The 18,336-nt window shown below is 39.5% G+C and overlaps 1 protein-coding gene, 1 long non-coding RNA gene and 1 other non-coding gene across 5 annotated transcripts in view; 1 reads left to right on the top strand and 2 right to left on the bottom strand.

The window, feature by feature from the left end:
* The window catches only part of LOC122558517 (KH homology domain-containing protein 4-like), a 42,922-nt gene that overhangs the window by 4,352 nt on the left and 20,234 nt on the right, over positions 1-18,336 (bottom strand). For 2 of the 3 annotated variants that reach the window (XM_043707194.1, XM_043707202.1), the window contains 2 exons: positions 9,797-9,964; positions 952-1,058 (listed from right to left, as the gene is read on the bottom strand). In XM_043707194.1, coding sequence (XP_043563129.1) covers positions 952-1,058; positions 9,797-9,964 — 275 coding nt within the window. The remainder of the gene's footprint in view (positions 1-951; positions 1,059-9,796; positions 9,965-18,336) is intronic. The other variant, XM_043707213.1, reaches the window with a different exon arrangement.
* Positions 787-18,011, top strand: LOC122558529. Its single transcript, XR_006314176.1, has 3 exons — positions 787-868; positions 8,522-8,528; positions 18,001-18,011. It is a non-coding gene; the product is annotated as an uncharacterized LOC122558529 (long non-coding RNA).
* LOC122539780 lies at positions 3,956-4,098 on the bottom strand. Its single transcript, XR_006309185.1, has one exon. It is a non-coding gene; the product is annotated as a small nucleolar RNA SNORA47 (small nucleolar RNA).

Here is an 18,336-nt window from a genome sequence, read left to right as displayed (position 1 = left end):
ATCAAATCTTCATTTCTCCACGAAATACCATACCATCTCCTGCAATCTACTTTCATCCCATGATATTCCCTTGAATCTTTTCTGCAGTATTTCTAATTCTTTCTGCCTTTGAATAAATTCCTTTTTAGACTCTATTTGGGAACTAAAACAAGAGTGCTCATTACCACTCTTTTCATACTCTCACTTCGTTTTCTTTTTAAAAACATTTATTCAACTCCCCTTCAAACCCTCTATATTCAACCTGGTTTGCAACTATGCTTTCTACTTAACGTGTCATAAGCACATTTTTTCTTCTTTGTCTTAATTTATATTTCTTTTGTGATTAAATGGGTTCTGGCTTTGTTTGCCCTACTCCTTGCTTTTGAACAGTATACATATCAACAATGTTTGAAATACCTCTTCTTTAAGGCTACTGATATTCCTGTAAAGCTTTCACAATTGATTCAGCCCAAATCTGTTCTTGTCCCAGTGAAGTTAATTATTCTTATTCTGAACTGTTCTTTGTTCTTTTTCATAGTTAGCTTTAACCTTATGGTACTACTAGTTACACATGAGCCCCTTGGTCCACCTTATTTCCAAAACTATGTCTACCTGCACCTTTCTTTTGGGACTGAAAATACATTTCTGTAGAAAATTTTCCAGACACTAGGAATTCTAGTCACTCACTGTCTCTTACACTACCTGATTACAGACTGGGATAGTAGTAATTAAAATCCCCGTTATAACTATGCTATGGCTTTTGCATGTTTTTGTAATTTCCTTGTTAATTTGTCACTCTACAGCCTTGCCACTAGTCAATAGCCTATATACAACACAAAACAATGCAACTGCACTACTTTTGTTACACTTCAATCTAACCAAATAGAATGTCACATCCAGAAACTATTGGCCCTTATGAATTAACAGTCTCAAACAAATTACATCTTGCAACTGGTAAAGTAAACTACTTACCTTTCTCTTTCCCTTCCAAAGAGGGCAGAATCAGCAGCTATCTTCATCCCAGATCCCATATCCTGACTGCTCCTAGTACCTAGATTAGTCAAGTGAAATGGTCCGTGCTATGAGTAGAAAAAAGGCCACAGAAATCAACAGGCGTGATTGCATAGAAAGTACAAACAAATTCGATTATGACTAACGTACACCAATATTAACTTCTTTAAGATTCAAACAGAATTTGTAGAGCCCTTCAGAAGTTGTTCTTTAGAATCAGCATGGACTCTGATACTGGAGTTAGATGGCCACTGTCAATTGAATGACTGAACAGACATATAAAACAGCTAATGGCATACTTTTAAAATTCTACAACCAGTTTCTCATTTATTAAAAATCTAAAAATTTAGATCATATATCTCATTGTTAAGTAGTAACATGTTCTTCCTTATCTTGATATAGAAGATTAATTTACCAGATTATAAAGCATAACATTTAGTTTGGTCCCTTTTGGAGTACGGTGTGCAGCTCAGGTTGCTACTCTATATGAAGAATGTGGAGTCTTTAAAAAGGGTGTAAAAGAGGTTTACCAGGATGTTGCCAGATTTGGAGCCATTAGCTATAAGAGGAGGCTAAACAAACTTGGATTGTTTCACCAGAGCATCAGAAGCTGACAGACAATGATAGAAATATATATAATTATGAATGGTATGGATGGGGTGAATAGTTGGTCTTTTTACCAGGGTGGAAATGTCAAATACGGAGGGGCATAAGTTTAAATGAGAAGGAGAAAGTTTAACGGAGATGTGCGACAAGTTTTTTTTAACACAGAGGATGGTAGCATTTGGACACGGCTGTCAGAGGCAGTGGTAGGAGCAGATGCATTAGCAACGTCTAAGAGGCATTTAAACCGACACATGAACAGAGGGATATAGACCACATGCAGTCAGATGGGATTAGTTTAGAATGGCATCATGGTTGGCGCAAGCATGGTACGATGAAGTTCCTGTGCCGCACTGTTCTATGTTCAATCATATTTAACAGATTAGAACAAGTGCTATTAATGTTCTTTCATAATAGTACAATTCTAAGCCTATATCTGTACTTTAAATCTACGTCCTTTGATTAGTCTGACTGAAAAGCAATTTTCGCCCAAAGATTTTCCTAAAAGAGCAGTCGAATTACACTATTATGGCCTATCCTCAGAATAATCTCTGAAGCATGCTGAAATACACTAATCCAAACTTTTTTAAATTCATTTGTGGGATGTGGGCATTGCTGTTGGCCAGAATTTTACTGCCTGTTGGCCCACAATGCAATTTGAGGGGGAAATTCCATGATTTTGACCCAACAACAGTGAAGGAATGGCAACATATCTCCAAGTCAGAATGATCAGTGCTTGGACAGGAATTTGCAGGTGGTGATATTCCCATGTATTGCCTGCCCTTGTCCTTGTAGAAATGAACACGAGTTTGAAAGATGCTGTCTGAGGATAGCAACTCGCTGGATGTTTTGTGAAATTTGATGAATAGTCATTAACTACAAACGATATTTGACAAATGTAAAGATGATCCCAATCGAAGACCTTGAGAAGAACAGATACGGTGATTTGAGGAGATTTGTAATTGTTGGTGCAAACAAATCATTCAACTTGGATTTTGAGCACAGAATTAAATACTGGGAGTATAATAAGCAAGCATGATAAAATGTAAATATCTTCCCCAACAGTACTGAACATAAAGAGTTTAAATTACCTATCTAAACAAAGGCAATAAATAAATAAATAAATAGCAGTCTGGGGACATAGATGCATAAATCATTGAAAATGGCGAGGTATCTTGAGAAAGCGGTTAATAGGAAGTTCTGGGCTTTACAAATAGGGACACAGAGTAACCAACAAGCATGGTACACCTTTGTAAAACATTAGCTTGGTCTCAACTGTAGCACTGTGTCCAATTCTGAAACATTTACGATGGATGCAAAGACACTGGAAAAGGTGAGGTTCCAAGAAAAAAGGGTATGCAATAAATGGATAAAATTAGAATTCCTACAGTGTGGAAATAGGCCCTTCGGCCCAAGTCCACACCAATCCTCCAAGGAGTGACCCAACCCCCGATCCTATATTTACTCCTTACTAATAACCTACACAAAGGCAATTTACCATGGCCAATTCACCTAACGTGCACATCTGTGAATTGTGGGAGGAAACCAGAGCACCCGGAGGAAACCCACACAAACACGGGGAGAACGTGCAAACTCCACACAGACACCCACCCAAAGCTGGAATCAAACCCAGGTCCTTGGTGCTGTGAGGCAGCAGTGCAGACCTCTGAGCCGCCGTGCTGACCCAAATAGATTGGAAAATGTGGAGTTCTTCTTCTTGGAGAAGAGAAAGCAAATATGAGATTTGATGGAACTCAAGATCATGGAATTTCAAGAGTAGGAAGGGGGAAATTATTCTTACTGGTGGAAGTGCCATGAACCAAAGACTTATAGTGACCGACAAAGAACTAAAGTCAACATGATTTTACACAAAGTGTTTAGTATCTAGAATGCACTGCCTGAAGTGTGACGGAGATATATTCAGTCTAGGTTTTCAGAAGGAAATTGGATAATTAACTGGAGGAAAATTGTTGCAGGGCTATTGAGAAAGGATAAGGGAATGGAACCAGGCAAACTGCTCTTGTTGTGAGCCGGCATGGACACAACAGGCCAATTGTCTAACCCCTTGCTGTAAACATTCTGCAATTTCAAAACAGATTTTCTTCTCAAACAGTTAATACTATGCAGATTAATTTGAAGTTGAACAAATTAATATTTAAAATAAGATTATAAAGAAAGGATAACTGAAAACGCCATGGAATACCATGACTTGTAAACTGCTAAAACTATGCAACTAATGCAGATAGTGGTAATTGTGAAAACCAGATAGGTTTCAATACTCACTCAATTTTCCCATGAATACATTTATTTGAGTTTGATGGAGCCAATAACCTTTACTGATCTGTGCATAATTTTTTTTACTAAACAGTGTACACAGCAATGAGGTGCTTTCGCAACAATGAAGTGCTGCAGCACAGAATACACTGCTGTATTACTTTAATTTGGGAGGTCACTACCAGCAAGTGCAGCACAGTTATAAAGCTACCTCACCTTCTCAGTCCTCCAGTGAGTTTTCAAATGCGAAAAGATCAGTTAATTATAATGCAGATTAGAATAATTTACTATAAATTTTTGCCAAAAATAACACAAAATATTTCTGATTATAAACAAGATCTCACAAAATAGTCATATGGCTGAAAAATTAAAATTCACATTTGAATCAGCCTAATTGTAAGTTTAATTAAATATTAAATTTGGAAAAGGTTTGGATATTCAACAATTTCATAATAGCTCCCCATAAATGGTGGGCACATATTGAACTCAACAACCAAATGCTGATTGCACAGAAAATAGGAATTTATTTTCAAATGTTTCACATGTAAAAGACAATTCTTTGCCACGATCAATGAACGTGCATTTATGCAATTTCTTATAACATAGTAAACAAAAAGCCCCATGCGCTTAACTGGAGCAATAGCAAATACATTTTCTCTCAGTCACATTGGCAGAAAAGGTAGTTTCAAGTGCTGAAAACAAGGGAAAAGATAAAATGTGGAGAGATTTAGGAGGAAATCAACAGCATAGGCCCTAGCAACTGAAAAAAGCATAGCTGATTTTTAAAAAATTCATTGTTGGCATGAGGGCATTGCCAGCTGGATCAACAATTCCTGCCCATCCCTAAAGTGCTGCGTTCTTGAAATGCTGTAAACCTTTGGGTTTAGTACACCCACAGTGTAATTAGGGCAGATTTTCCAGGATTATGACCCAGTGGTAAATGAACGTGATATACTAAGTTAGGATGCTGAGAGGCTTGGGGTTGAACTTGAAATATGGTTTGGTGGTGTTCCCATGGATCGGCTGCTCCTGTTCTTTGAAACAGTCTGTGCCGCCAAGGGAACCTTGGTGATTTGCTGCAGTGCATTTTGTAGATGGTATATAATGCTGCTGCTTTGGTAATGGTTGGAGTAACAAAAATGTGCATTGTCCTGAATGGCGTTGAACCTCAAGTCTTGGTAGAATCCACCCATCCAGGCAAGTTTAGTGTATTCTTGTAGATACTAGTTTCCCCAGGATCTTGACAGTAGGGGATTCAGTGATGGTAGCGCAATTGAATGTCAAGGGCTGCTGGCTAAATTGGATCTTATTAGAAATGGTTATTCCCTGGCATTTGTGGGGCATGAATGTTATTTGTCCCTTTTTAGCCTAAGCCTGAATACTGTCCAGGCCTTGGTGTACTTAGAGATGGACTGCTTCAGTATGAGGAGTTGCAAATGGTACTGAACATTATGCAATTATCAGTGAACATCCCCACTTCTGACCTTACAATAGAGTGAAGCCAATGAAGCTGGTGAAGATGGTTGTACATAGGACTCTACAATGAGGAATTCCGCAGAGGTGCCAGGAGCCAAGACTACTCTCCTGCAACAACCGCAACCACCTACCTATGTGCCAGGTATGACTCCAACTAGTGGAGTTTTTCTCCCCCATCCCCATTCCTACTAGACTTCCTTGATGCTACTTAGTAAAATTCAACCTTGATGTCAAAGGCAGTCACTATCACCTCATCTCTGAAATTTGACTGAGTGGTCCGGGCAGAATCCAAACTAGGCAAGAGAGAGCAGGTAATGTTTGATAGCACTACTGATGACACGTTCCAACACTTGTCAAGAGTAGTTTTGAGTTACTAGATCTGTTTGAAGCCTGTCCCATTTAGCACCGTGATAGTGCTACACAGCACGGTGGAGGATATTCTCAATGTGACAGTAGGATTTGGACTCCACAATGAACATTATCAAGGTCAGGTGCATCTGTGAAAGGCAGATTGATGAGGATAAAGTCAATATGTTTTTCCCTTACTACTTGCTGCATCCTCAGTCTAGCAGCAACATCTTTTAGGACTCTACACCAATCAGTAGGGCTGCTAGCAAACGACTCAAGACTGGGCATCCATGAGGTGCTATTGGTCATCAACAGTGGCAGAATCATACTCCAACACAAACTATAATCTCACTGCCTATAATATCTATCAAGAAAGGGGATCAAATCTGGCTCAAACAAGAGTGCAGGAGGGCATGCCAGGAATAGATCCTGGCATACCTAAAAACGAGATGTCAACTTGGTGAAGCTACAAACAGAATTATCAATGTTCCAACAGCACAAGCAGCAAGTGATAGACAGAGTTAAGCAATTTCACAGATGGATCAGATCTACAGTCCTGAATAGTGGTGGACAATTAAACAACTCACTGGAGGATGCTCCACAGATATCCTCATCCCTCAGTGATAGGGGAGCCCAGCACAGAAGATAAGGCTATAGAATTTGCAACAATCACCACCCAGAAGTGCCAAATGGATGATCCACCTTGGCTGACTCCTTAACCTCTTAGTATTACAGACACCAGTCCTTAGCCAATGTGATTCCCTCCAGACTGTATACCACTGTCACATCTGCTGGACCTGACCTGCTGGTTTAGCAGGATATAGCCAGGGATGGTAATGGTACCTTCTGAGGCATAGTCATACTAACAATCATAGCTCACAGATAATGTCAACCTGTTGTGCAAACAGTCTGCAAACAGCTCTCCCAGTGTTGGTACCAGCCTCAGTGAGGGGGCTTTGTAGGGTTGACACGGCTGGGTTTACCATCATCATTTCCAATGTCTAGATTAATTATCCAATCAGTTTCCTTCCTTTCTCTAGGTCATTTCAGAGGGCAGTTAAGTGTTAACTGCATTGCTGCAAGTCTAGAATCACATACAGGCCGGACCAGGCAAGGGCAGTAGAGAGCTTCTTCCCTAGAAAACATGAGCGAACCAACTGACAATGATTCATGGTCAGCACAAGATTAGCATTTAATTCCATATTTATTGATTCAATTCAACAATTCTTTTCAAATCCATACACCCAGAGCATTAGCCTGAGCCTCTGTATACCACTGCAACGACATTGTCAAGATATCATTGGACATGCTGAAGATGTCAAGATCTAAGAAAGACAGATATCTTCAAAGATTGTATGATGGAGGTTCGAGAGTTAGGGAGGGACAAGGTCACTTGAACGAATAGCCTAAGAAACAGGAGTAGCTGAGAGCTGCTCGGCCTATCGAGCCTGTTATCCCTATTGATTAAAATCATAGACGAATTTCTACCTCAAATCTATCTGTCCATACTACTCCCATTTCCATTATTTCATTGGTATCCAAACGTCTGTTAGTCCCTGCCTTGAATTACTTAAATCTTTCCTTAGATCAGGGATAAAAAATTCCAATGATTTGCAACCCTTTAAATAAGGAAACTGCTCACCACCTCAATCCTAAAGAAGTGACCACTCGTTCTAACATCCCAAGCCACAGGAAACATCCTTCCAGCATCTACCCTATCAAGCCCCTCAAATGTTTTCAGTGCAATAATTTTATTTGTTTAAACTCCAGGCAGTGCAAACCTTCTCCAAGGTACAGTGGTATGCAGTCAAGGAGCTGCCCTTAGAATCCTCATCACTGACTCCAGACATTATAATCGTCATATCCCAGTAATGTGTCTCATGATTTTTTTTGCTGGACTCCCTCAGACAAGTAAAATTTGCCTCGGCTACAATAATAGACACTATACATGATACTTTAGATGCAGTTACATGAAGTACCTACACGACCACAGCAAGACATCCTTTTGCTCATATTCAAATACCGATTGTATGCAATCTTTTATTCTATTACTTTCTTGCTAGATCTACATTTTTACTTTGAAATTATTTTCCAAGGAATTAGATCCTTCTGAATAACAACAATTTTCAATCTTTAAACTTTAAAGAAAAATCTATTCTATTTTTCCCACTGAAGTGCGTTAACTTCACAATTCACATTACATTCCATCTGCCAATGTCTTGTCCACTCAATTAACCTACATAGCTTTGCAGCCTTTTTTGCAGCTACCTCTCAACTTAGTTTGTGTTGTAACTTTGTGTAAATTACAATTGTAGATACAAGCTGTCTCCTCATACAAGTCATTGATATGACCATATGACCATACGACATAGGAGCAGAATTAGGCCATTCTACCCATCAAGTCTGTTCTACCATTTGATCATGGCTGATAGGTTTCTCAACCCCATTCTCCTGCTTTCTCACCATAATGCTAAATGACTCAGTCTCCACAAACCTCTGAGACAGAGAGTTCCACAGATTCATCACCCTCTGGCTGAAGAAATTCATCAGTTCTAAAGACTCGTCCCTTCACTCTGAGGCTATGCCTTCGGATCACGTCTGTAAACTTCCTGTGGACCCCTCGAATGCTAGGACATCTTTCCTTAGATACAGAGGCCAAAACTGCTCACAATATTCCAAATGCAATCTGACCAGAACCTTATACAACCTCAGCAGTACTTCTCTGCTCATGTTATAGCCCTCTTGAAATGAATGCTAACATTGCATTGGACTTCCTAACTGTCAAGTGAACTTGTTAACCTTAAGAGAACTCTGAACCAGAACTCCGAAGTCCCCTTGTGCTTCAGATAGTCTACACCTCTATTCTTCCTAATGAAGTGCATGGCCTCACACTTGCCTAGATTGTATTCCACCTGCCACTTCTTTGCCCACTTTCCTAGCCTGTCCATGTCCATCTCCAGCCTCCACTCTTCCTCAAAACTACCTGACCCCCAACTATTTTGGTGCCATCTGCAAACTTAGCAACAAAGCCCTGAGTTCCTTCATCCAGATAGTTTATGTGTAACATGAATACTTGTGGTCCAAACACAGACTCCTTTGGAACTCCACTAGTTATTGGCTGATATCCTGAAAAAGACCACTTTCTCCCTACTTTCTGCCTTCTGCCAGTCAGTCAATCCTATTGCCAAGTCAGTAACTTGCCCAACACAATGGGCTCTTATTTAGCAAACTCCTTTGTAGCTCTTGTCAAAGGCTTTCTGAAAATCCAAATATATCACATCCACTGGCTCGCCCTTATTTCAGTTGCCCATTACCTCCTCAAAGGAATCCACTATATTTGTCAGGTTTGACCTCCCTGTGACGTAGTTGTACTGACTCAGCCCTATTTTACTTTGCACTTCCAAGTATCCCGCAATCTCATCCTTAATAACGGACTCTAAAATCTTACCAACGACCTAGGTCATACTGGCCTACAGTTTCTTGTCTTCGGCCTTCCACCTTTCTGAAACAGGAGTATTGATATTGGTTGTAAATATTGGAGTTGATTTTGTAAAAAAAAAATCAGAAATTTAAAATGGAGGCTTTGCCTAAATAGGAAAGCACTGGAATAATCAAATTTGTAGATAACAATCAAGTACAAGACACATAATGTGACTACTCATGATTAATTGTTTAAAACAAGTATTCAACAATATTTGGTACTTTTTTTAAAAACAAGAAATCATCATGCCAGTTAGCCTAGCAGTCAGACAACCATTAATAAAGCTGCACAATATGCAGTGAACATAACTTCTCCATCAAAATTTAACATTGTACTTTGTTTTAAAAGTATGCAGTTAACTGTTTATTATTAGCCTTCGGTATTTTTTTGCAGCAGTTTCATTAGAATTTTGTTTTTATTACATATGTTATGTCTTGGCTGTTCTTCCCACTTCCAATAAAAGGGGATTATCCAATGGATTATGTGTTGACAATCATGTCAGTCAGGATCCTCTCTCTCTCTCTCCTCTTTTAGAGTATCACTTCCCAGATCCTAATGCAATTAATTATTTGGTGCAATGTATCAGTGGCTTTTTCTAAGGTCACGCATTATGAGTATACTTACCCGGTATCCAAGAAGACCTTCTGGTGAATTTGCTGCTCTTTCTTCAGTAAAACGTCTCTTTTGTGGCTGAGGAGGCAGTGGCATTGGGTTACTAGTACCTGTGGTCTGGAACTGATATTCTGAGCTGGATAAAGACACTGGCATTGGAGCAGAGTTTACAGGTTGGACCTACGAATAACCGACAAATACTTAATAAAACTACAATAATAGATTGATGAAAAATTAAACAACCCAAATATCTAAAACTGAAAACAACTGACCAGGGCTTGTTTTTATATAAATTATTCTCCTAATATGGATGATGATAAATCACTAAGGAGGACATCCAAGAAGGGTCTTCAAGTGAGGCCATCTGGATGGAGCTTCAACAAAAAAGGGATGATTATATTGCTGAGATTATACCACAAGCCTCTAAACAGTCAGAGGGAGATAGAGGAGATGTGCATGCAAATGTGAGAAAGAAGCAGGGCTGTAGTTATAGGAGACTTCAACTTTGCTAACATTAACTGGGATCCCCTTCGCATGAAAGGATTAGATGGGGTGAAATTTTTTGAAGTGCATCTAGGAGAGCTTTTTTTAGTGCCAGTATGTACTACTAGAGATTCAACAGCGCTAGACCTAATCTTAGAGAATGAAGCCGATCAAGTGATTAAAGTTTGAGTGGGGGAGCATTTGGGGCAGTGACCATAATAAGTCTACATTTGGAAAATGTGAGTCCTTTTAAAATTCGTGTAGTGAGATTTCAGGGCCAGCTGGTCCATTAATAGTGAAGGGCAAGGGCAGCAAGCTCCTGGATGTTAACGCCAATTGAGAGTTTGAAGAATAAAAATAACGCATATGTTAGGTACAGTGGATTAAAAATGTCAGACATATAGAGTATGAGAGATCGCTTAAAAAGAAAATTAGAAAGGCAAAGAAGGGCCAGAAAATATCTTTGGCAAATAGGATTAAGGGAAATCACAAGGGTTTTAAGTATTTTAAGATTTATCAGACTATCAAGGAAACAGTGGGACCCATTAGAGACCACAAGGGCAATCTGTGCATGAAACCGTGAATGTGGATAAAGTCTTAAATGAATTGTTATCTGTATTCACTACAGAAAGACATTGTAGCTGGAGATTTTAGTTGGGATGCTGAGGTGTTACAACATGCTATGACTAATAAAGGGAGGCATCAGATAATTTAGCAGGCATACAGGTGCATAAATCCCTGGGCCTGATGAGATGTATCCCAGTCTGCTAATGGGAGGCAAGGAAGGAGACTGCTGGTGCCCTAGCAGATATATTTAATACTTCACTGGCCACAGATGAAGTGCCAGATGAGTGGAGAATAGATAATGTGGTTCCTCCGTTCAAGAAGGGCAGACGCGATAGGCAAACTGAGTCTGACATCACTCGTAGGGAAATTATTGGAAAAAATTCTGAAGAACAGGATTAATCTATACTTGAAAAAGTGGGGAATGATCAGGGATAGTGAGCACGGATTAATTAGAGAGAGATCCTGGTTGACTAACTTAATGAGTTTTTTTGAAGAGTTGACTAAATATAATGAAGTTAATGCAGCTAATGTGGTTTACATGAACTTTAGTAAGGCCTTTGACAAGGTCCCACATGGAAGACTGGTCCACAAGGTTAGAGCCTGTGGCATCTGAGGCAAGTTGACAAACTGATTCCAAAACTGGCTTATACATAGTAAGCAAACAGTGATGGAGGGTTCTCATTATAATTGAAAGCCTGTGACCAGCGATGTCACACAGGGATCAGTGCTTAGACCCTTGCTGCTTGTTATATACAATAATAATTAGAAGATTTAATTAGTAAATTTGTAGATGACACGAAAATTGGAGTGTTGTTGATAGTGAGGATGATGGGCTCGGGTTACAGACTGATATGATTCTGGATGATAATATATCACTAAGAACAAAGAACAATACAGCACGGAACAGACCAACACATTTTGTCCTTCCGTAATGGAAGTACCTTCATTTACAGGGTCCATATTCCTCTATTCCCTTCCTATTAATGTAATGATCCAGGTGCTTCTGGAATGCTGCAACTGTATCTGCTTCCACCACCTCCTCTGGCAGCACGTTCAAGGCATTCACCATTCCGTGTGAAAAACCTGCCTCACACATCTCAAATTCCACCACCACCACCAACCAACCAACCAACCAACCCCCACCCCAGCACCTTGAATATGTGTCCACTTGTAATTGACCCCTCAAACCTGGGAAAAAGCCCCTTACTTTCCACTTTATCCACGCCATTCATAATCTTATAATCTGCTATCAGGTCACCCCTCAACCTCCCATGTTCCAGTGAAAACAAACCCAGTTTATCCAACCTTTGTTCATAGCTAAAATTCTCCCATACCAGGGCAACATCCTGGTAAACCTTTTCTGTACCCTCTCCAAAGCATCCACAGCTTTCTGATAATGTGGTAGCCAGAACTGTACGCAATATTCCAAGTGTGGCCTAACTCTAATTCTCTAAAGCTGCAGCATAACTTGCCTATCCTTATACTCAATGCCCCTTCCAATGAAGGCAAGCATGCCAGAGACCTTTTCTCCCACCTTATCTACCTGCACTGCCACCTTCAGTGATCCTTAGACTAGGACACCTAGATCCCTCTGCATATCAATACTCCTAAGGGTTCTGCCATTCACTATATAATTTCCACCTGTACTTTGCCTTTCAAAATGCATCACTTCACATTTGGCTGAGTAAAACTCCACCTGCCATTTTTCTACCCATGCCTCCAACTGATCTATATCCTGTTGTATTCTCTGACAATCCTCCTCAATATCTGCAACTCCACAATCTTTGCATCTTCTACTAGTTATGTGACCATTGCACACCATCAGAAGCAGACATACAAATTACTCCTTCGGTGCCACACTAGCTTGGCAGAGATCTATGAAGTTGGTAATTTGAAAAGGACAAACTATTATATTTGGGATATGATTGTCATGAGATAATAGGAAGTGATGTCAGTAAGATGACTACTTATAAAAAAACCTGCCAGGAATTTTGATTATTTTGTTTAGCTATTCAGAGACTGTTCATGTTTTGACCGTGCAATGACAAGCCAATTGGAATATAAGTTGCTTCTAATCTTTATCAACGGCTCATGACTGGCAATAAGCATGATTCTTAGTCTGTCAGTGCCCAGAAATGACTGAAGTTAGAAGGAAAACTAAAGTCAACAGTAAAGAACAAGAGACATGTGTCCATGAGGCTGGTATTCCATTCGTGAATCAACCTGAATCCACCGCTTTTATCATGCATTATTTCTTTTGTATCAGTTTTAATAAACTAAATGAATTCTATGTTTGCACTTTGATTGGATGTTGTAACCAATTAGGACTAGTAATTCTTTAGGTTGACTCTCTCAAACTCAGTCTGTAACTGTAATTAATTTTAACTGAAAGATCAAAGTATAAGAGAACCCAAAGCTTTGCAAAGGCTAACCTTTAACATCCTCTAAAATGTTCTCTAATCTAAATAATCACCTGGGAAGCCACTCTAATAAGAAATTGCTTGCATTTCATTACCTTCTAAGGACAACTATGAATAGCCAATAAGTATGGTCCAAACAGCAACAGCAATATATCCCCCAAAAAAATGTGAAAATCTGGAAGCGGTCGTCTTCCACTAGATTTTACTTCTGAAAGTAGTTATTCCCGATACTCAGCTTTTCATCTCCACAATTTCAATAACAGGACTTGAAGTCCTATTTTGGAAGCTGACAACTTCAAAATTGAAATGCCTACATGAAGCACCAAGGTCGATAACATCACTGAAATTGCAGAACAAAAGTCAATAAATTAATGGAAGAGATTAAACTTAAATAAAATGTTGCATCCTTTATCATCAGATGCAGAGAGCAAATAGAAAAGTTACAGATCTGAGTGATAACATAGAAGCATAAGCAGCAATAGTAGTAGTGAGTATAGGAAGAGTCAGCCACTTAGTTCACTAGAACTTAGTTCTAGTTTTTAGTTCACTAATGGGCAGCACTGTGGCTCAGTGGTTTGCACTGCTGCCTCACAGCACCAGGGACCCGGGTTCAATTTCCGCATTGGGTGACGGTCAATGTGGAGTTTGCACATTCTCCGTGCCTGCTTGGGTCTCCTCCTACAGTCCAAAGATGTGCTGGTCAGATGAACTGGCCATGCTAAACTGCCCATAGTGTTAGTCAGGGGTAAATGTAGGATAGGGGAACGGGTCTGGGTGGGTTACTCTTCAGACAGTCGGTGTGGACTTGTTTCCATACTGTAAGGAATCTAACCTAGTTCAGAACAATTGGTATTGGTGGTCAACCTAGCATTCGTTACCCATTTCTAATTGCACGTGAACTTAATGGTTTACTATGCTATTTCAGAGTGTAGTGAAGATCTGTCTGGAGTCGTGTGCAGACCAGATCAGATCATGAAGGCAGATTTCCTTCCCAAAGGACATATTCAAAGGAATCTTCATCATAGAATCCATACAGTGTGGAAACAGGTCATTCAGCCCAACAAGCTCACACAGACACTCTGAAGAGCATTCCACCCAGACCCATCCCTGTACTCTATCCCCGGATTTCCCATGGCTAATCCATCTAGCGTACATACAATGGGCAATTCAGCATGGCCAATCCACCTAACCTGAACATCTTCAGACTGTGGGAGGAAACCCACGCAGATACAGAGAGAATGTGCAAACTCCACCCAGTCAGTCACCCGAGGCTGGAATTGAACCCGAGTCCCTGACACTGTGAAGCAGCAGTGCTAACCACTGAGCCACCGTGCTGCCCATTAGTGAACCAAGGCTTTTACAACAATCAACGATGGTTTGACAGTCACATTATATGAAGAAGAATTTTCTATTCTAGATTCCATTAATTCAATTTAAATTCCATTAGCTGCAATGGTGGGATTTGAACCCATGTTCCCACAGCCTTTACCTGGACCTCTGGATTATTAGCCCAGTGATATTATCACTACACCACCATCTCTGCCAAGCCTATTTTGCCATTCCACATGATGGTAACTGATCTGTGATGTAATTCCTGGTCTATGGCCACATCTCATTACTTTTAGAGAAAAAATATCCATCAACCTTAGATTTAAAATTAACAATTGATTTAGCATCTACTACTAACTGCAAGATAAGAGTGCTGAACATGTACAACCATGTGTGTGTAGAAGTACTTCCTAATTTCATTCTTGAAAAATCTGGTTCCAATGTTTAGACAACATCTCAGAATTCTACATTTGCCAATTTAGCAGCAATTGTTTCTATATAATAGAAATCATTCATCCTCCAAAATTTCCAAATTCCAAGGACTACAACTCCAGGTTATATAATCACTTTTCATAACTTAATTCTCAATCCAGATATCATAGCATAGGCAATATCAGTCTTTATGGACAGAATCTTTTAGTAACAATACTGGATGTTAAGGACTATAAGCACACATTTTAAAGTAATAGATAATTGAGAACTTACATAATTTTAAAAAGTGCAAGGAAAATAGGGCATTAGTCAGGTGTAGTTGGATGGGATGTGAAGCAAAAAGTTAAAAATTGCCCACACTTTAGGTTAAGTTTAAGATGAGATTCAAACTGAGTACAGATGAGTTCAATCCTGAGTTTGCATCTGGAAATTAATATCAACGACTTGGATACATTACTGCAGTATTGAAATTTGCATATGATACCGAATTGTGATACAGTAATTCCTTAGAAGAACAAAGAAAATTGCAAAACAACAATGATACTCAAAGTAATTAGCTACAAAATAGCAGATAAAGTTTAATGTACAGTAGCAGCATTGATCTCTATCGCATTTATTTGCATTTAAACTCCACAAGCCTGTTCCACCTTTCAATCATATCATGGTTCATACTCTGGTCTACCTCATCTACTAAAACCTCAAGCAATCTTTGGCAAAAAAGTGTGAAATATGCTAACAGTGATTTTGGTGATAAGGATTTCCACACTTCTACCATACCTGCATGTTGTATTACTCTTCAGTGGCCTAGTTCTCATTTTAAAGCTATGTTGCTTTGTTCTACACTTTCATCAGCAGGAATAATTTCTAACTACCCGACCAATTACTACCAAAATTTTAAAAACCTCGAACAAATTAATGTTGACTTATCTATATTTCAAGAAATACAAGTTACCCTACATTACTGGACAATATTCTGTTGAATCTGCTTTACTCTTCCAAAGCCAGAATGATGTAAAACAGTGTCCAAAGTTACACACACTACTCCAAAATCAGTCAAACAGAGGCTTAGACTCTACCTAAACTTTCTTGAATTTATATTCTTGTCCGCTTGCTATAAAGCTAATGTTCCACTGGTCTACTTTTCTTATACCTGACAATTCACTGGAGGATGCTCCACCAATATTCCCGTCATATTAGTGGAAAGATAAAGTTGATGCATTCGCAACTGTCCTTTAGCCAGAAGTGATGAGCGAATGATCCATCCAAGCCTCCTCCAGAAGTGTCCAGTATTACAGATGAGAGTTGTCAGCCAAATCAATACTCTTCATGTGACATCAAGAATCAGCTAGAGGCACTGGACAGTACAAAGGCTATGGCCGCGGACAACATTCCATTAGTAGTACTGAAGACTTGTGTTCTTCAGTCTTGAAGAAGTTTGTGCTCCATCTTGCTGTACTCCTAGCCAACCTGTTCCAGTACAGCTACAACACTAGCATCTGCCCAACCATGTGGAAACTTGCCTACTTATGTGCAAAATGCAGGACAAAACCAAATCGGTACATTTCCACACCATCAGTCTATTCTCAACTGTCAGTAAAGTGATGAAAGAAATCATCAATTGTACTATCAAGCAACACTTGGTTACCAAAAAGCAGCTCACTGATACTCACTTAGAGTTCTGCCACAGCCACTCAGCTCTTGACCTTATTACAAGACAAAAGAATTGGAATTCAGAGGCAAGGTGAGAGTTACTACCCTCAAGACTGCCTTTGACAGAATGTGGCAACAAAGAGCCCTAGAAATACTGCACTCAATAGTAACTTGGGAAAACTGTCCACTGATTAGAGTCATACCTGGTACAAAGGAAGATGGCTGTGGTTGTTAAACATCAATCATCTGAGTTCCAGGACATCTCTGCTTAGGCACATTGAAGAGAACCAACTATCTTTAACCACTTCTTCAATGTCTTTCACTCCATTATAAGGTCAGAAATGGGACATTTGCTTATGATTGCACAATGCTCAGCTTATTCGTGACTCCTCAGATACCAAGGCACTCCATGTCCAAATGCAACAAGACTTCTAAAATGGGCCTGGGGCTGTAAAATGGCAAGTAACACTCATGCCATACAAATACCAGGGAATGACCATCCCCAACAGGAGAGAATCTAACTATCACCCCTTGAAATTCAATTATCCTTAGGTTATACAATCACCAGTCTCTCTCCATTCAGAGAGCCGCCCTATGTTCCTCTGGGACAAGGGTGAATTTACTCACTTTGCTTCACATAAGCATTCTAAAACAAAGCAGGGAGATGGCAGCATACTGGCCATAATACTGGGCTAGTAATCCAGAAACCCAGGTTAATGAGTTCAAACCTACCAGTTTAAATTCAATTCACAGAATCACACAGTATAGAAGAAGTTCTTCAGGCAGTGAGTCTGTGGTGATAATTAAGTTTTCACTAATTCCACTTCCCAGCACTTGGCCTACAGCCTTGAATGTTATAACATTAAAAAATACTTGGATGAGCATTTGAAATGGTTGAGATGTTACCCAACTCAATTGCCCTCCCAGTCAGTGTAATCTAGATTTTCACCATGTGGGTGGATATGTTTCCCCTCAAATCTTGTTTAAATCTTGTTTAGAATTATGCCTCCGTTTTAATGACCCTTCAACTAGGTCGAATAACTGCTTCCTATTCACCCTATCTATGCCCCTCATAATCTATACACTTCAATCACATTCCCTGTCAGCCTTCTCTGCACCAAAGAAAACAACCTGAACTTATCTAGAGTCTCTTCAAAGCCTGTTCTATCCCAGGCTATATCCTAGTGAATCTCGTTTACATCCTCTCCAATGCAATCACATTCTTTCTATAGTGCGGTGATGAGAATTGTACACAGAGCTTCATCTGTGGCCTAACTGAAGTTCTGTACACTCCAACCTAACCTCCCTGCTTTATGATATGTACCACAAGGTAAGTGACCCATATGCATCCTTGACTACCCTATTAACCCGTCAATGATCTGAAGACAAGCAACCCAAGATCCCTCTAAGTTTCTGAGTGCCTTGCCAATCATTGAGTACTCCCTTATCTTGTTACTTCTGCCCAAGTGCATCATTTCATACCTATCAGTTTTAAATTTCCTCTGCCACTGATCTATCTATCTGAACAATCTGTCTATTAAAAACAAGTATGGAATTGAAAGCTGGTTTTAGTAGTGTTGACCATGATATTATCTGATGGTTGTTAAAAACAAAAATCATCTGGTTTACTGATGTACAATCAAGATGGAAATCTAATGTCCCTGATCTGGT

This window comes from Chiloscyllium plagiosum, chromosome 2, assembly GCF_004010195.1.
Source record: "Chiloscyllium plagiosum isolate BGI_BamShark_2017 chromosome 2, ASM401019v2, whole genome shotgun sequence".
In the NCBI taxonomy this organism is placed as follows: Eukaryota; Metazoa; Chordata; class Chondrichthyes; order Orectolobiformes; family Hemiscylliidae; genus Chiloscyllium; species Chiloscyllium plagiosum.
Note: the sequence above shows the minus strand (reverse complement) of the source record. Positions and strands in the feature narration are given on the sequence as shown.